The 20,008-nt window shown below is 33.9% G+C and overlaps 3 protein-coding genes and 1 long non-coding RNA gene across 6 annotated transcripts in view; 1 reads left to right on the plus strand and 3 right to left on the minus strand.

Moving 5' to 3' along the window:
- LOC126886516 (uncharacterized) overlaps positions 1-20,008 on the plus strand; it is a 129,481-nt gene that overhangs the window by 3,252 nt on the left and 106,221 nt on the right. For 2 of the 3 annotated variants that reach the window (XM_050653497.1, XM_050653495.1), the window contains exon 2: positions 10,656-14,469. In XM_050653497.1, the coding sequence (XP_050509454.1) occupies positions 10,656-11,374 (719 nt within the window). In that variant the 3' untranslated portion in view covers positions 11,375-14,469. The remainder of the gene's footprint in view (positions 1-10,655; positions 14,470-20,008) is intronic. The other variant, XM_050653496.1, reaches the window with a different exon arrangement.
- On the minus strand, positions 656-3,627 carry LOC126886523 (uncharacterized). Its single transcript, XR_007698655.1, has 2 exons — positions 2,518-3,627; positions 656-2,358 (listed from the first exon to the last, which is right to left on the minus strand). It is a non-coding gene; the product is annotated as an uncharacterized LOC126886523 (long non-coding RNA).
- Positions 12,821-15,893, minus strand: LOC126886111 (uncharacterized). Its single transcript, XM_050652955.1, has 2 exons — positions 15,570-15,893; positions 12,821-13,207 (listed from the first exon to the last, which is right to left on the minus strand). Exons 1-2 carry the CDS (start codon positions 15,891-15,893, stop codon positions 12,821-12,823), a joined length of 711 nt encoding a protein of 236 aa, XP_050508912.1.
- Positions 16,761-19,142, minus strand: LOC126886112 (uncharacterized). The gene has a single exon (XM_050652956.1). The coding sequence runs from the start codon at positions 19,140-19,142 to the stop codon at positions 16,761-16,763; it is 2,382 nt and encodes a 793-aa protein (XP_050508913.1).

Genomic DNA, 20,008 nt, shown 5'->3' on the forward strand with positions numbered 1-20,008 from the left:
TAAGATACTGCTGCCATAATAATGCCACATGTCCATTTTCAATAAAAAATCTCTAATAGTTTTCGATATATTGGAAAAAATCACTTCATCTTGTAACTTCAAATGAGTGATAAAGGCACAGAGACTTAGATGGCGAGGTCACATTTGAAAGGATGCCAAACACGAGGACTCCAAAAATGGTACTAAACTACACTACAGCTTCAAGAAAGAGAAGAGGAAGGCCGAAAAATAGATGGAAGCAAGAGGTCGAAAAAGATTTGGAAAGAATGGTGCTACAGGGTCAGAAAAGAAAAATGAATAACAGGAAGGAATGGAGAAAAATCACATATCAAGCCAGAGAAGATCTCAGTACATAAAGAAACGTGAAAATGAAGAAAAAAACAAACTTTTCAAGCCATGGGCCTCTAAGGCCCTTAGTGCTATTATATATATATATATATAACTTCAAAGGGCTGTAACTTTTCTTGTGTGCACATTTGTACTAAGGTAAGTTAGGTCCAATCAAACCATTTTTGGTCCCAGAATATGTGATTAAATTTATGACCTGTATTTTTGTTACACCCTGTATATATCTACATACTTCGTCTAATTTACTAACTGTTATTTATTTTAACTGAAATATTTAGGCGGTAGGTGTGTTCTTTTTTAGAATCACTTTGCCGAGTACAATGGAATTACAGCCACTAGACATATTTTATTATATACGCGTAGAAATAATATTTGAAGATTTCTATTAATGTTAACCTAAAGAAATACACAATAATATGTTTCATTTAATTTGTATAAATGGATTATAAAGCGTTTTTATGAAGCAGATTTGTTCGGATCACACTGTAACTGTAATCGAACGAAGGTGACATTTTAGAATAAATTGGTAACATTTATTTGATAGTTACGGTGATGACACTTCATATTTGTTTATATTCTTTACTATAAGTATCTGTTTTATTTATTATATTTACTGTTTTTATTATTTACTTTACTATAAAAAGATCCTCTATTATAAAAATATAAATTTCACCTAATTTTATAACGACTTGGAATAATCGAGGTATCTGACAACTTTTTTAGTTGTTATTGTAGACAAACTTATACAAAGAAACCTACCAGCTTTTTGCCAAGAGTTCGGAGCCGTTTTTTAATTATTAACAATGCAGTGCAAAAACTCTTGCACTGCAAATCTTAAAAGATTATAACTTAATTCTTGATCTCTATTTCTTAAGTTTTTACTTATTTACATTGAATATTAATTTGTTTTGTTGTATAATCCACGTTTACAATAATTATGTGATATATTTGATTTAAAATGGATTCAGGATCTTTTTATACTTTGGCAACTATGTCAACTTAGATCTCTGGCGTAGATAATGACCTGCAACAGTAAGTAAATTAGATGGACTGTAGGTTATATTTGGTTCTTGGGACATCAAAGTATATTTTTTAGACATTCCCTGGATATAGTCACTGATGTGACATACCTCCGATTTGTTTTTTCATGAGTTTTGTAAGAGACTAAAGACTTTTTTTATAGTCACCTCCTGTTTTCATATATTTTTTGACATGTTTTGTAGTAAATTCAACTATCTATTTACTACAAAAAATGTCAAAATTTACATGTGAAAGCAGATGATCCTAAAAATGGTTTTTCATCTCCTACAAAATTCATGAAAAAGCAGATAGGAGAATTATTGTACATTACAATTCTCTGATGTTTGGGAAAAAGGGCTTAAGTCAGAATTGCACATCGATAATGTTTTGATAATTTCTACAGTACTGTAGTAGATTCTACTGTACATACAGTTTACATCTACAACAGTTTTTTTCTGGTCCAGAAATCATCAAAACATTATCAATGTGCAATTCTGACTTAAGTCCTTTTTGCCAAACATAAAAAAACAATCTGGTCATAACTGACCAATGAGCAATTTTAATTTAACCTAAATTACTACTGTTTCTTAAAATGAAGAGCTTACCCCATAGCGTCTCTTATCTAATCTAACAAGATCGTGCACTATTCTAACATACACAGGCACAGCACACAAGCACTATGCTCCGTTTTTCACTATCACCTATCACTCAAACTAGTTCAAAAGGCTTTGTCCTCTTCAATCTTCTAGTTTGCCCAGTAGTATCGAGGAGCTGGATTTCCTCGATATTCTTGAACTTATGAAGTTGTTGCTCATGACCCTGCTATCTTCTTGATATTTGTTGATAAAGTAATAACTTATTATGCATGGACAATGTGGACTTTCTTCCAACTAGCCAATACACTTTTTATATCTCTCTTTTGCCTTTCATAGCCACAAGGCTATACATTTCCTTCTTGGTTTTTTTTTTGTAGGCCACTTTCAGCTGATTCTAAAAAAAATTAAAATGAAGGGTAATTTTTCTATTCTTTACAATTAAAAATCAAAAGAAATAGGAAATAGGTACTATTTACAGGTAATAATATGCATGCATAAATGATTCGTTTCATAAAGAATAAAGAAAATTGAAAACGGATTTTATAATACTTACAAAATTGTTTAAACAAGAGATCCAGCCAGAGCCCAGAGCAAAAACTAGCAGCATAGAAAAAAGTGTTGTGTGATTTGACTAGCAGACAGTACAGCAGAAAAGCCACTAATTTCCATTTCCCACACCCCCTTATCGATGCATTTTTTTCCAATCAAAATTTTTACTAAATTTTTAGGTTATCCGTTATCTTATGAAAATGAAATGTGATGACCCTCTCTTTCCTTGTCTAAGTGATGACCAATGACCACGCGACGCTACATAGATACTCGCGCGGCAAATTTGAAAATGAACGCAAATTGAACAGTAAATGGCCTCTCTTAAAATCTTGTAATGGAAAATTTTACCCCTCCAGGAAGACATTGTACTATGTTCATAGAATATCTTGTGGTAACTTTCCACCCATAATTTAATCAGATAGATGTTCACGGAATAGAACGGTAGTACCTATATTCCTGGAATGTTTTGTGTTGTTAGGATTAAACTTTTATTTTATTTATTCTTGAATATTTCCTATTGTTAAACATTGTAACCAATAATTTACAAATAAGATTTTCATTAAATTACATAAAATCAAAAACATGTTTTGGATATTAAACTATATAGTTTGTTTATAATTGTAATAATTGTATATACAATTTTGAATTAAGATTTAATCTTTTCGATTTAAACTACAGTAAAACCTGTGTTACCGGCCCCCTGCAAACACCGGCCACCTGTACTAACGGTCAGTTTAAAAATTCCCCAAACCAATTACAGTAAAACCTGTCAGTAACGGCCACTAAAAATGAAAAAGCTATTGGCCGATATAGAAAGGTGACCGGTATTGCCAGTTTTTGTAGTCCAGATATAATTGGTTTGGGGAATATTTAAACCGGCCGTTAGTACAGGTGGCCGATTTTATCAGGTGGCCAGTAACACAAGTTTTACTGTATATCTAGACTACAAAAACTGGCAATAACGGCCACCTTTCTATATCGGCCAATAGTTCTTTCATTTTAGTGGCCGTTACTGACAGGTTTGACTGTATTTCATTAACGTAAAGTTAACGCGTAAGTTAATATTTTATTGAATTATTTTGCTATTTGATCCCGTAATTGGTATAATCCCTAATAGCACACGACGTCCAATGGACGTCCAAAATAGGTCCATTTTTGGTCCTAACGTCCATGGACTATAAATGGACGTCCTTTGGACGTCCCATGTTGGACGTCCTTCGGAAGGAATAAATATGGACGTCCTTTGGACGTCCGACGTTGGACGTCCTTCGGACGGAATAAAAATGGACGTCCTTTGGACGTCCGACGTTGGACGTCCTTCGGAAGGAATAAATATGGACGTCCTTGGACGTCCGACGTTGGACGTCCTTCGGACGGAATAAAAATGGACGTCCGACGTTGGACGTCCTTCGGACGGAATAAATATGGACGTCCGACGTTGGACGTCCTTCGGAAGGAATAAATATGGACGTCCTTTGGACGTCCGACGTTGGACATTCTTCGGACGGAATAAAAATGGACGTCCGACGTTGGACGTCCTTCGGATGGAACAAATATGGACGTATATATACTGGACGAAATACGGACAATTCCCTAATAGCACACGACGTCATTTGGACGTCCAAAATAGGTCCATTTTTGGTCCTAACGTCCATGGACTATAAACGGACGTCCCATGTTGGACGTCCTTCGGAAGGAATAAATATGGACGTCCTTCGGACGGAATAAATATGGACGTCCGACTTTGGACGTCCATACTGGACGAAATACGGACGTTTTATGAACGCTTATATTGGACACATTATACCAATTACGAGATCAAATAGCAAAATAATTCAATAAAATATTAACTTGCGTTAACTTTACGCTAATGAAATACAGTCAAACCTGTCACTAACGGCCACTAAAATGAAAGAACTATTGGCCGATATAGAAAAGTGGTCGTTATTGCCAGTTTTTGTAGCCTAGATATACAGTACAACCTGTGTTACTGGCCACCTGTACTAACGGCCAGTTTAAAAATTCCCCAAACCAATTATATCTAGACTACAAAAACTGGCAATACCGGTCACCTTTCTATATCGGCCAATAGCTTTTTCATTTTTAGCGGCCGTTACTGACAGGTTTTACTGTAATTAGTGTGGGGAATTTTTAAACTGGCCGTTAGTACAGGTGGCCGGTGTTGGCAGGGGGCCGGTAACACAAGTTTTACTGTAGTTTAAATCGATTAGATCGAAAGATTAAATCTTAATTCAAAATTGTATATTAAATTATTACAATTATAAAACTATATAGTTTAATATCCAAAACATGTTTTGATTTCATGTAATGTAATGAAAATCTTATTTGTAAATTATTGGTTACAATGTTTAACAACAGGAAATATTCAAGAATAAATAAAATAAAAGTTTCCCCTAACAACAAAACATTCCAGGAATTCTACTATCAAAGTTCTATTCCGTGAACATCTGATTAAATTATGGCTGGAAAGTTACCACAAGATATTCTATGAAAAGAGTACAATGTCCTCCTGGAGGGGTAAAATTTTCCATACTCTAAAGAGAGGCCATTTACTATTCAATTTGCGTTCATTTTCAAATTTGCCGCGCGAGTATCTATGTAGCGTCGCGTGGTCATTGGTCATCAAGTCATCAATTATTTCATTTTCATCATAAGATAACCTAAAAATTTAGTAAAAATTTTGATTGGAAAAAAATGCATCGATAAGGGGGTGAAAAATGGAAATTAGTGGCTTTTTTTGCTGTACTCAACTGTACTGTTTAGTATGCTAGTTTTGGCTATGGCTGGATCTCTTAAACAATTATGTAAGTATTATAAAATCCGTTTTCAATTTTCTTTATGAAACGAATCGTTTATGCATGTATTACCTGTAAATATTTTGATTTTTAATTGTAAAGAATAGAAAAATTACCGTTCATTTTAATTTTTTTTAGAATCAGCTGAAAGTGGTCTACAAAAAACCAGATATAACCAAAATAAAGATATAAAAAGTGTATTGGCTAATTGGAAGAAACAACATTGTCCATGCATAATAAGTTATTACTTTATAAACAAATATTAATACCTAGGAATGGAACCTGGATATAATCATCAAGAAGATAGCAGGAATCCCGACAAACAACTTAAATAAGTACAAGAATATTGAGGAAATCCTCCTCGATACTACTGGGCAAACTAGAAGATTGAAGAGGACAAAGCCTTTTGAACTAGTTTGAGTGATAGGTGATAGTGAAAAGCAGAGCATAGTGCGTGATGTGGCTGTGTATGTTAGAATAGTGCACGATCTTGTTAGATTAGATAAGAGACGCTATCGGGTAAGCTCTTCATTTTAAGAAACATTAGTAATTTAGGTTAAATTAAAATTGCTCATTGGTCAGTTATGACCAGATTGCTTTTTTTATGTTTGGCAAAAAGGGCGTAAGTCAGAATTGCACATTGCTAATGTTTTGATGATTTCTGGACCAGCAAAAAACTGTTGTAGACGTAAACTGTATGTACCAATAAAAAGAGCCGATTTTTCTGGTCCAGAAATCATCAAAACATTATCGATGTGCATTTCTGACTTAAGCCCTTTTTCCCAAACATCAGAGAATTGTAATGTACAAATTCTCCTATCTGATTTTTCATGAATTTTGTAGGAGACGAAAAACCATTTTTAGGATCATCTCCTGCTTTCACATGTAAATTTTGACATGTCTTGTAGTAAATAGATAGTTGAATTTACTACAAAACATGTCAAAAAATATATGAAAACAGGAGGTAACCATAAAAAAGTTTTTAGTCTCTCTTACAAAACTCATGAAAAAACAAATCGGAGGTATGTCACATCAGTGACTATATCCAGGGAATGTCTAAAAAATATACTTTGATGTCCCAAGAACCAAATATAACCTTTATATATATACAGGGTGTAACAAAAATACAGGTCATAAATTTAATCACATATCCTGGGACCAAAAATAGTTTGATTGGACCTAACTTACCTTAGTACAAATGTGCACAAAAGAAAAGTTACAGCCCTTTGAAGTTATATATTAATAGCACCAAGGGCCTTAGAGGCCCATGGCTTGAAAAGTTTGTTTTTTCTTCATTTTCACGTTTCTTTATGTACTGAGATCTTCTCTGGCTTGATATGTGATTTTTCTCCATTCCTTCCTCTTATTCATTTTTCTTTTCTGACCCTGTAACACCATTCTTTCCAAATCTTTTTCGACCTCTTGCTTCCATCTATTTTCCGGTCTTCCTCTTCTCTTTCTTGAAGCTATAGTGTAGTTTAGTACCCTTTTCGGAGTCCTCGTTTTTGGCATCCTTTCAATGTGACCTCATGATCTAAGTCTCTGTGCCTTTATCACTCATTTGAAGTTACAAAATGAAAAGTGATTTTTTCCAATGTATCAAAAACAATGTGCTTTTGTGCACGTTTCAATTTAATTATTATTGTAGTACCTACCATTTAAACAACGTTTTAAAAACTTTTTTGCCTCTTATTGCTTTTTCGAAAAGTCAATTTTTATCGAAATATTGTGAATATTTGTCAAATCCACCACATATTTGTATATGGTTAAGTACGATTATGGAGACTTGGTAATAATATGCAAACTTATTTATGCTTTACATTTTTAGGTATATTTTGAACCATATTAAAAAAGAAGCCAGACTCGATAAAACGTGCCTTATCGAAAAAATACAAAGAGGCAAAAAAGTTTTGAAAACACTCTGTTTAACTAATGGTACCTCAGTAATAGTTTAATTGGAACATACAACATTTGGGGGGTTTAAAGGAACAAAACCCCCATAAAATTTTTACGTGGACATATTAAAAAAGAAGTCGCAACTCGATAAAAACTGCCTTATCTGAAAAATACTAAGAAACAAAAATATTGAATTTAACTAATGGTACCACAATAATAAAATTGAATTGGAACATACACAAAAGTTTGGGAGGATTTAAGGGATCAAAACCCCCATAAAATTTTTATGGGGTGCACAAATTTCACCATAATTTTTCTTTAAGATATTCCTGCCATAATAATGCCACATGTCCATTTTCAATAAAAAATCGCTAATAGTTTTCGATATAATCGAAAAAATCCATTTTCATTTTGTAATTTCAAAGGGCTGTAACTTTTTATGTGCATATTTGTACAAGGTAAGTTAGGTTCATTTGAACTATTTTTGGTCCCAGAATAATGTGATTTAATTTATGACCTGTATTTTTGTTACACCCTGTATATACAGCCCATTACGCACCACCTTAAAAATTGGGCATTTTTGATGTCTCGAATTTCCTAAACCTGTTGTTGCATCTAAGTGATTTTTTTTATAATATTCTAGCCTAGGCCCTAGAATATGTTACCTCCTTATGCTTGTCATGCACAGGGAGCTATACTGAGATATGATATAATGATATACTATAGAGAGCGATATGATATAATATACATATATTACAGCATGACAAGCTTAAGGAGGTAACCTATAGCCTAGGCTATAATATTATAAAAACATCACTTAGATGGGACAACAGGTTTAGGAAATACGAGACATCAAATATACCCCATATTTAAGGTGGTGCGTTAATTTCTTGGAGAAGTGTATTGTAATTTAATGTAAATACTGTAATATCCAATAATTGTAATTTGATATAAGATGAAATATAAGTTCCTTAAAAAATATATTTTTTATTTCCCACAATACATTCTCCACAGGTCTAAATATCGTCGCTAGACGTCCACCGAATGACCTTCCAGGACGTTAGATGGATGTTCAGCAGCAAGACATTGGACCAAACTGGGACATCCTATGAATGCCCAAATGACGTCCACCAAACGTCCCCTCCGACGTTAGGTGGACCTCCATTGGACGTTTAACAACTTGGCCTTTGGACCAAAATTGGACGTCCTGTTAAGGTCCAATTCACGTCCCCTAGGACGTCCGATTAAGGTCCAATTCACGTCCCCTAGGACGTCCGATTAAGGTCCAATTTACGTCCGATTAAGGTACAATTTACGTCCGCTTAAGGTCCCATTTACGTCCGATTAAAGTCCAATTTACGTCCGATTAAGGTCCAATTTACGTCCGATTAAGGTCCAATTTACGTCCGATTAAGGTCCAATTTACGTCCGATTAAGGTCAAATTTACGTCCTATTAAGGTCCAATTTATGTCCGATTAAGGTCCAATTTACGTCCGATTAAGGTCCAATTTACGTCCGATTAAGGTCCAATTTACGTTCCCTAGGACGTCCGATTAAGGTCCAATTTATGTCCGATCAAGGTCCAATTTACGTCCGATTAAGGTCCAATTTACGTCCCCTAGGACGTCCGATTAAGGTCCAATTTGCGTCCGATTAAGTTCCAATATACGTCCCCTCGGACCTTAGATGGACGTCCAATGGACGTTCGGTAGCGCGACATTTGGACCAAAATAGGACGTATAAAGGACGTTCCTCGGACGAAAACGGACGTCCAAAGGACGTCCCTAAAGTCCGTGAAGGACGTCCAATGGACGTCCATTGGACGTCCTTGTGCTATTAGGGATGTGTCCAATATAATATATAAGCGTTCATAAAACGTCCGTATTTCGTCCAGTATGGACGTCCAAAGGACGTTCAACGTCGGACGTCCAAAGGACGTCCATATTTATTCCGTCCGAAGGACGTCCAACGTCGGACGTCCAAAGGACGTCCATATTTATTCCTTCCGAAGGACGTCCAACATGGGACGTCCAAAGGACGTCCGTTTATAGTCCATGGACGTAAGGACCAAAAATGGACCTATTTTGGACGTCCAAAGGACGTCGTGTGCTATTAGGGGTATGGCATGGCTAAGGGTAATTCTTTGGAAGCTACCCGTCTTTACGCAGAGATGTATCCTGGACGTGCAATACCGTATCACAGTATGTTTGCAAGGATCCACCAACGTCTTTCAGAAACTGGTACATTTAATAAGAATAAAAGAGATTGTGGTCGTCATCGCGAAGTCAGGACAGTGGCGTTAGAAGAAGCTCTTCTTAATATAATTGAAGAACATCCTGAAACAAGTACCAGGAAGATCGCTGGTGAACTTCATACAAGTCAGGCTTCAGTGTCACGTATTTTGCGCGAACAACAACATCCATATCACTTGCAACGTGTACAAAAACTTTTTCCACGTGATTTTCTTTCAACCCCGGTTACATTTTTCCCAATGGCTAATACAAAGAATTTGTGTAATTATTCATCTTAACAATTTAATACACAATGTGATAATAATGTTCAAATTTTACTGTGACATAAAAGTCAGACCGACTTGACAGCCGCCTACCAGTCATTACTTAATTTTTATTATGAAACTTACGGAACAACCCGAAAATGCATGACTGCAAATTTTATTTATTTACTTAAAAACCTCAAACTTTATCAAAGAAATCAAACAGACAAATTATTTTTTAAATAAATTGGGGATAATAATACATATTTTTTTATTTTTAAATTGTGTCCTGTTAAAAAGTTCTGTAAAAAGAATTGTTAGGGGTTATAAGTTTCAACCCCTTAGATAATTAGAAAGCGATTAAAAAAATACCTGTAGATAGCCAATTTATCGATAGGAATAACTTGTAAAATTTGTTATTGTAACATCACCCATATTCGAGAAAAAAAATAAAAAAAAATTATTTTCCTCAACTTTAAGTGGATGTAACTTCTTGGGGAAGCATGCAAACTATGTTTATTAAGAAAATACTTATTAATTATTAACAACGAATCACGTCCTTAAATTTTTTGCAATTATTTTGACTCACCCTATATAATATATATAAGTATTCATTTATAAATATTTTAGGATATAGATTTTAGATAGGATTGTTTTTAAATGTTAGGTGAAATCTAACATCTAAATCTAACACGTGAAATCTAACATCTAACACGTGGCCTTTAAACTTTTTTAACGCGACCTTTCCCAGTTTAATTAATTAAAGATTATCTTTACTCTTCTATACTTACTTAATTTTTAATTTTTTTCAACTTAAAAAAATAAATTTGCTTTTACATCTCTATTAAACATTTTCACTTTATTTTAAAATCAATAATTCAATACTATATCAATTAATCAATTTCAACTTTCAATTATGTTTTTTCTCTTTCCAGAGAGTCGAATGTCGCTTGACAGTTTTGCTAGCACATCATCTGCCTCAAGTTGTAGTTCACTCGTGACGGATAGTTCATATGTTAGAAAAACTCCACCGAAAGTACCAATAAGTCCAACAACTTTTGAGCCAGTCCAAAAAAAGAAAGCAATCGAAACTCAGCCTACCATGAGTAGTTTTGTAATGCGGACTTCAACTGCCGAAAAACATAAAATTGACAAACAAATAGCAAAGGCTATTTTTGCTACTAATTCGAGCTTCAGATGTATTGAGAATTTAGAGGTGAAAAAAGCCATTCAGTTATTAAGGCCTGGTTATACACCGCCCTCGAGAAAAACGGTAGCAACAAGTCTTTTGGACGAAATCTATGAAGAGGAAAAAGAAAAATGTTTCTCCTCCCTGTCAGGACAGTCCGTAAATATGTCAATTGATGGGTGGTCAAACGTGCACAACGAACCAGTGATATGTGCAACAATAACCACTGAAGATGAACAAGCCCTCCTATACGAAACTTTAGACACATCAGGAAATCCACATACTTCAGAATATTTAACTCAAATAGTTTGTGACTTGATTTCTTCATGTGAATTAAAATACAAGTGTACCGTAAAATCTTTTGTGACAGACAATGCCGCAAATATGACACTTATGAGAAAAACATTAGAAGAAAAAAACGAACGCAAAAGTTATAACTTATGGCTGCTCTGCACATTTTTTTAATTTACTGTGCAAGGACTTTCAAGTTAAAGACGTTAAAGAACATGTGGTCCAAATTGTTAAGTATTTTCGAAATAACCATTTGGCTAGAGCTAAATTCAGTCAAGCAGGAGGCAGCGCTTTAGTCCTTCCAAGCGATGTGCGATGGAATAGCCTTGGCGACTGCTTAGAGATGTATGTCACTCAGTGGGACATCATATTAAAAATCTGCGAAGAAAATAAAAAGGAGATTGATTCCACTATTTCCCGAAAAGTTTCAAATATTGCGATTAAACATGCAGCGCAAGATTATTTAAACATTTTAAAACCTATATCAGTTGCTCTTGATACTGTGCAGAGGAAAAATGCTACTATCGCAGATGCTGTAGAGCAGTAGAAACATGTACAATCTGTATCTTTGATGAATTAGGAATAGGAATTTCCTAACATGTATCTTTGATGAATTTGTGGAATTACCATTACAAAAAACACAACAATTTAATAATCGATATAAGCAAGCACTAACGCCATATCATTTTATAGCGTATATGTTGAATCCACAAAAAACAAAATACCAGTTAACACCAGAAGAAAAGAATATAGCTTTAGAAACAATTAACGAGTTATATGAAAACACTGGACTGTTACCTTTAGTAATAAAGTTAAATGCCCGCAGTGCTCCATTTAAGCAAGTTATGTTTTCGGACGAAGTAATAAAAAATGTAAACGGACTACAATGGTGGTTATCACAAAAAGATGAGCCGGAAATCTTGAAACAGTTGCCAATAATAAAACAGTTCCTGTGTGCAACTGCTTCTTCAGCTTCAGTAGAACGCGTATTTAGCTCTTTTGGTCTTGTACACTCGGATATTAGAAACAGATTAGGCATAGAAAAAGGAGGAAAACTCGTGTTTTTGTTTAAATTGTATAACGAAAATGAATAGACTGAAAATATACAGTAATAAAATTTAGGTGTTACGTTTAGTTTAAGAATTTGGAATTATGTACTTCTTTTTTGTTGTTTTTGCTAAAAGCAGATACTTCTTTTGATCTTTGAGAAAACTTTTATATTATGTTGTTATCTGGTTCTGAATAAAAAAGAAAAAAAATTATTTAAATCATGATTTTAATTTTAAAAATCAAGCGATTTAAATCATGATTTTAATCGTGATTTTAATCACTTGATTTTAATCAGCCCAACCCTGAATAGTACAAAAGGAAAAGATAAAAAAGAATACCAAAAACACAAAAACATAGTGAAAGAACTTGTAATTTCTTGTGTGTTTTATTTATATTTTATGCCGAGAGAGAAACGTGAAAGTGTGACTTTTCTTATTAATTTATTTGACAACTTCTAAAAACAATATACTAATCGTAAAACTAAACTAGATATATGGTTACCCACAACAACGGATTATATGTAGTGTATATACTAGATTCTAGTGTCCCAACATTCTCCGGACCCAGTAATCAGGTGGCAGTGAATCTATGTGGAGTCTTCAATGTTCTTCCATACCTTGACTTTTTAACCTTTTCTGACTTATCTTGTTCTGTTGATTCTTCTTTGTCTTCTCTTAAATTTTCTTGAATATCATTGATAGGTAGTTTAACTCTATATAGTCGTAGACATGGACGAACCAATACACCATTTTTTGTCTTTACTTTTGCGACCCTTTGGATGCCATCTTGCCCAGAATATAATTCAATGATTTTGCCCATTGGCCAGTTTATTCTTTTGGCGTTGTCGGAACCAACCATTACTACATCACCAACCTTCACAAAATCTTCTCTTCTTTGACCATAATTTACTAGTTCCGCAAGGTATTCTTTCCTAACGCCCGGTTCCACCAACATGATCTAAGTAAAATCTTACGTAAGTTTTGCTTAGTCAAAAAATTTTCTTAGTTGCAATTTGCGTTCCACCATACAAGTTTTTACTTAACTTAGCCAAGAAAAAACTTAAATATTATCAGAGATACCAACTTTGCAAAATTGTCGAAAATTCTTAACCTTTTGACTTGTTTTTAATGAAAAAACACCAAAAAAGAAGAACATTAATGTCATTAGACATTAGAAAATGTCATTTCAATATTTATTGTAATTTGTTATTATATGGTTCTTGTCATGTTCTTGTGTATTTTGCGAAATTATTTGCTCATTTATAATGAATCTAGTTTAGAATTATTAATTAGTTTAGCATTAATTTAGGTGCTAGTTTAAAAATTGAGAGAGAGTTTTAAAAATTACGGTATGTAATAGTTTTGATTTGTCAGAGTATGGAAATAGTTTATAAGAATATGGAAAAATTAAAAAAATAGTAACTTTTCTCATCAAGAAAACGAGGAATTGATTTCCTTGGTGTCCACATTCAAGGACATCATTGAAAATAAAAAACCAATGGTGTGTATATCAAAGACAAAGAGACTACACTACAATATACTATATGGGCCATTCCACGAACATACGCCTGTTTTGGATTACTTCGACAACGAATATTTTACTGTGCAACATAAGAAGTACGAAAGTAAATGGCACTAATAATTATTCCAATAAACAACAATGTAATTTGCAATTTACTTTCGTTCTTCTTATTTTGAACAGTAAAATATTCGTTGTCGAAGTAATCCAAAAGAGGCGTATGTTCGTGGAATAGGGTTTATACTAGAAACTATTACTTGTATCAAAATGCGAGTTATCCTAACGTAATATCAACAAAAAAAATTTAACCTCACTTATTTGTCAATACATATATGACAGATGATGAATTTCAATGCATGCTTAAGTTAAAATTTTTACTTAAGTCGTCATAATAGGTGACTTAAGCTTAAGCAAAAATATTTGTTCTTAAGTAAATATTTTTCGTTGGTGGAACGAGACTCAACGGGTCTTAAGTAAAAATTATTTCTTAAGATCAAATTTTCACTTAAGTCACGTTGGTGGAACTGGGCGTTAATCTGTCGCGTAACATTTGCCTTAAATTTTGAATATGACGAAACCTACCTTTAAAAAATTCTGAATCCACGATGTCTAAATCAACAACCTCATCGGAATTACCCTGTAATGGCTTTAAAAAACTTGATGGGGTTAAAACGTCAAACTCATCGACTTCAGAAACATAGGTAAGTGGTCTTTGATTTATCACCGACTCTATGTCGCATAACACTGTGTACAGCTCTACATAATGCAACGATGCTTTCCCCAGTTGTCGGCGCAAAAGTTCTTTTACTACTCTTACTAACCTCTCCCACCACCCGCCCCACCAAGAAGCGGAGGGTGGATTAAAAATCCATTTTATTCGTCTTGTACCTGAAAATTGCTCTATTTCTACCCAATTTAACTTTCCAAAAATATTGTCACTCCCATGAAAATTTGTCCCATTGTCCGAATATATGATTTTAGGCCTCCCCCTTCTACTAATAAAGCGACGAAGAGCGTATAAAAATGCTTCAGTAGAGAGAGATTTCACCAGTTCCAAATGAAGCGCTCTGTATACTGCACACGTAAATAAAACTATCCACGTTTTTTCACCTCCCTTTAAATATAAGGGCCCTGCTAAATCTATACCTACAATCTCAAAAACCCCAGCATCGTTTATTCTATTAGCAGGTAAAGGAGCAAAAGGTGTTTCAATTTGTTTACCGTTTAACTTTTTACATGTGACGCATGAGTAAATTACAGAGTTTATAGTTTTCCTGGCTTTTATTAACCAAAAATTTTCTCTGATTATTCCTAAAAGTATTTTCGGACCAGCATGACAACTTTTTTCATGTTCTTCAACTAAAAGTTTTCTTACTATTGTATTTTTGCTTGGAAAAATTATTGGGTACTTAAATTCTTGTGAAAAATCGCCATATGCAAGTCTGGTTTTTAACCTTAAAATTCCATTTTTGTCTTCAAATATTTCGAACTTCCTCAATCCCTTTATATTTTCTGTTAAATTTTGAGTTTGTGCAAATTTTATTATGCATGTTTCAGCTCTTTCTAGTTCTTGAGCATTTAAGTAATCAAATTTGTTGCTTGTCTTAGCTTCTACACATGTTCTTCTTCTTTTGTTCCTAACATTGTGGTAAAATCTAAGAATCCATCCTACTAATCTCCGTACCTTTGAAAACTTTCCAAAATAATTTAACTTTTGACAAAATTCTTCCGAATTTTCTGCTAGATTAGTATTAACTAATTTCATACATTCTTTCATTGCTTCTTCTTCTGTAGCGCTTACTTCTCCTTTTGGCCACATATTTTCTGGTTCTTTGAGCCATTGAGGGCCCTTCCACCATTGTTTTTCCAAAAGTTGTTTCCCGCTACATCCTCGTGATAAAACGTCTGCAATATTCATATCACCTGGCACGTGGGGCCACTGATCTACTACAGAATATTTTTTAATCTCTTTTACCCGGTTTCCTACAAAAGTATTCCAAAGACCCTTTGTTTTAATCCAGGTTAAGACAACCATCGAATCACTCCAGTAGTACGTTTTAAGCTCTGTAAAGTCTGTTACTTCTTTAACAGTTTCTAATAACCTAACACCTATCACAGCAGCCATTAATTCTAACCTAGGGAGAGTAATCGCTTTAACTGGACTTAAACGCGATTTTGCTAACAAAAGTTTGATTGAAATTGAATTTTGAAATTCTAGCCTAATAAAAACGCAAGCGGCATAAGCGTATTTACTAGCGTCAACGAGAACGTGAAGAGTTTTATTTATTATTAGGTTCTCTTCTTCTGGATATGCTAAATATCTATGTATGTTACAAAAATTGAGACATTTAACACTTTTTAACCAAATTTCGAAACGTTTTTTGATATCGTCAGGTAATTTTTGATCCCACGTCAATTTCAAGCTCCAAGTCTCTTGTAATAAGATTTTCGGTATTAACGTAAATGGAGCAGTGAAACCAATAGGATCAAAAACTCTCTGCGTTGCAGATAAAATGCCTCTTTTGTTCTAGGAATCTCGTCAAGACTGTCTAAATTTTTTATATCACACGCTAAAGTGTCAGTTTGGTAATTCCACTGTATACCCAAAATAGAGATAACCTTATTTTCTAATTTTTCATTGACGCTAGAAACATACGTATCGTTATTTTCATTAAAAGTCCACCCCCTAAGATCAAATTTTGCATTCTTTAGAATTTCTGTTGACTCATCAATAAATTTTTTAAGTTCTGTTTCATTCCTAACGCTAAAAACACAATTGTGTACGTAAAATGCGTTAAGAAGTTGATTAGCTGTTTCTGTGTATGTTTTTTCCTTTTCTAAATGCAAATTAACTGTTGCTGCTAAAAGAAACGGACTTGGTTTTAGCCCAAAAACTACTCTACAATGTCTTAAATATTTTTATTTCTCTTTTTTCATAGTTTTTCCACCACAAAAATTGTAAAAAATCCCTATCTTTCTCTGAAATGCTTATCTATAAAAATGCCTTCGCTATGTCTGACGTTGCCCCAATTTTATGTAACCTGAACTTTAAAATTAAAGGTATTATTAGCTCAATTAGATTTGGACCCTTTTCCAGTAAATCATTAAGAGAATTACCGTTACCATCTTTAGCTGATGCATCAAACACTGGTCGGATCTTCGTAGTTAAACTGGACTCTTTGACAACTGCGTGATGTGCCAAGTAGTGCGTATTCTTTTCCAACGGCTCTTCTTCTACTTCTTCAATGATTCCTGTATTTTCCCAATCTTGAAATATATTGTCATACTCTGTAAGCTTGTTCAGAGAAACTAACCGTTTTGTGGTAGAAAAAAGTCGCTTTTCAGCTAAATTAAAATTAGAGGTTATAGCCGGATAACCTTCTGCCCATGGTAAACAAACTTCATATCTATTTTCACTATTTACCACAGTGCTTTCTTTAAATTTTTCTAACGTGCGAATGTCTAACTCTTCTCGACATTTCGTCTCTGCTGGATCTTTTATACCCAGAACATCTAAACTCCATAAAGTACTCAATGAGTCAGTAAAATAAGTTGAAACAAACGTGTTTATTTTATTATTACTTTTTTGTGTCCCCATAACTGTCCAACCAAACTTGGTTTCCAAAGCTACTAAAGAATCATTTATGTTTACCAAGTTTCCCGTTATGATGTGACCAAACATGTCTGCCCCTATTAATAAATTAACCTCTAATTCTTTAGAAGCAGAATCATTTATATAAATATTTTTATCTTTTAATAAATCTAGGACCTTTTGGTCAATTAGTTTTGGAACGTAATTGCAAATTTTAGATTGTTCCAGTAAAGATAACCCGATGCTGAATGAATTTTCTAAATTTTCTATACCTGCCTTAAACAAACGATGAATCTTTGGAGCTCCCTGCAACCCACCAAAAACACCTTGAACTATATTTTCTTGTCCAATTTTAGTTAACCCTAAATCTTCCGCGCATTTTGTAGTTATATAGGAACGTTGCGAACCCGAATCTAGCAGTGCCCTTACTGTCATTGACCTTTTATTATCAGAAATAACCCTAACATTGATCGTTTGCAGTAAAGTTTCAGAAGCGACAGTTGTTAATGTATTTTCTAAAGATTCTGATTTTTGCAAATCTCTATTTTTCTTTTCTTTTTCATGCAAATCAGGACACATTAGTGTAAAATGCCTGCGAGCGCATTTTATACATTTGACAGTTGTTTTGCATGTCCAAAAATTATGAAACTGTTTTAAACATGAAAAACAACCCCGTTTTTTGCTTATAATCGCCTTTTTCTGCTCTAAAGTCATTTTCTGAGCTTTAATGCAGTCCTGACTGGCATGTGTATTGCTTTCGCAAAAAATACAAGAAAACTTTTGCTTACCCTTGCTTTTTAAACTCTCTGTATGTAAGGTTTCTACAGTATACTTATCGTCAATACTTTTTGGAACTGAGAAACTAGACTGAGCAAGTTTTATACGCTCTTCGGCCTCCACTTCTGTTTTCAGGAACTCTAGTAGACCCTGCAACTCATTATTAAATTTTAAATTAGTAGAAGCTCTATTTCTCTCTAAAATTTTAAGCAACTCATAAGGTAGCGCGGATTCAACAAGTGGCAAAAGCATCGCTGCATACTTGTCGCTAGTAACACCTAGTGTTCCCAAAGCCCTAAGCTGAGTCTCCAACCTATCATACAAAATAGATAAAGCCATACCTGGGTCCTCCTTTGAGGTTTGTTGATTTAGAATTAAATTTAATAACTCCCTAACGTATACCTCAATTAAAATTTCGTCCCTTGCGAATCTATTTTTCAGTTGATCAATGGCTATTTTATAATTTTCAGCGGAAGGTGGGAAGCTTTCGACAAGGCTTCTGGCTGGCGTGCTATCTTCTGTTGATTGGATCAGGTATTGGAACTTGTCTTCGTTTGGAAGGTCTGCGTCTTCATCGATTTTTCTAAACTGGCCCCAAAAATTTATCCAATTTTTGACATTTCCATCAAATTTCTTTATTTCAATTTTCGGCATATGAAAATTTTTGACAGGTTTTTCATTTCTTGTACCTTTATTTTCTTGATCTTTCAAAGTTTTTAAATTTTTGATCAAATATTCACATTCTATTCTAAATTTTCCTACCTCGTCACGAAAGTTTTCTTCATCATTTAATTCCTTGCTAATTTCTTCCGTGCTGGTTTCTTCTGCGAATAGAATGTCTTTTATGCTGTTGTCTAGAAGAAATACTCGCTCTGCTTTATCATCAACTTGTTGCAGGAGTCTTTGTATTGTCTTCTCGTCACTGGGATTCACCTCTTCAATTTCTTTAAAAACTTTTTTCAGGGATCCTTTTATTGTTTCCCTCTCTAGCTTTAGGTTCTGCATGTTTTTCAATTAACCAGGGATGCCAATAATGTAATTTCTTGTGTGTTTTATTTATATTTTATGCCGAGAGAGAAACGTGAAAGTGTGATTTTTCTTATTAATTTATTTGACAACTTCTAAAAACAATATACTAATCGTAAAACTAAACTAGATATATGGTTACCCACAACAACGGATTATATGTAGTGTATATACTAGATTCTAGTGTCCCAACAGAACTAGTAAGAGTTGGAAGAAGTTCGGTGAATCACTAAACCAAAAATAACAGAGACGACAACAACAGATGCTTCTGGAATAAAGTAAGGAGTCTAAGAGGAAAGAAAAGAACTCAGAGGAGTAAAAGACAAACACAACAAACTAAAGACAAATACAACAGAGATACTAGAGGTGTGGAGAGAATATTATGAAGAGAAATACAAGAAGTACAAGAAGTGCCTAAGTCTTTTTTTTTCTACTTTTGAAATTTTTGATTTTAGTGCCTTTAAAAAAGACAATGGTTGCAATGCAAGGCATCTAAGTCTATCTAACTTTTAAAATTACATTTTTATTGACTCAAGAAATACCTCTCTCTACAAAATCTCTTTTAAAATTAATGCTAGAAATTATTATGTAAACGTATGTTTTTTAGTTAAACGAATGACTTAGGCACTTCTTGACAGATGACAGATATATGGGCGAGGAAACTGAAGAAATAGAGACAGAGGGAATCATAGAACAGACAGCAGCAGACTAAAACCAAATGGAAGAAATAAGTACAGCAGAATTGGAAGAAGCGATAAGTAGAATAAAAATAGGAAAAGCGAGCGGAGCAGATAAAATTGATCCCGAAATGATAAGTGGATAGAGAAAGAAGGAAAGAATTGGTT

This window comes from Diabrotica virgifera, chromosome 6, assembly GCF_917563875.1.
Source record: "Diabrotica virgifera virgifera chromosome 6, PGI_DIABVI_V3a".
NCBI lineage: Eukaryota > Metazoa > Arthropoda > Insecta > Coleoptera > Chrysomelidae > Diabrotica > Diabrotica virgifera.

Excerpts from the sequence above, each read along its gene's own strand:
- LOC126886111 (XM_050652955.1), bottom strand. The coding sequence starts at position 15,893 with ATGGCTGCTGTGATAGGTGTTAGGTTATTAGAAACTGTTAAAGAAGTA. Across the intron at positions 13,208-15,569 it reads ATATGTGGCCAAAAGGAGAA|ATCATGTTGGTGGAACCGGG; the intron begins GTAAGCGCTACA and ends GATTTTACTTAG.
- LOC126886112 (XM_050652956.1), bottom strand. The coding sequence starts at position 19,142 with ATGCAGAACCTAAAGCTAGAGAGGGAAACAATAAAAGGATCCCTGAAA.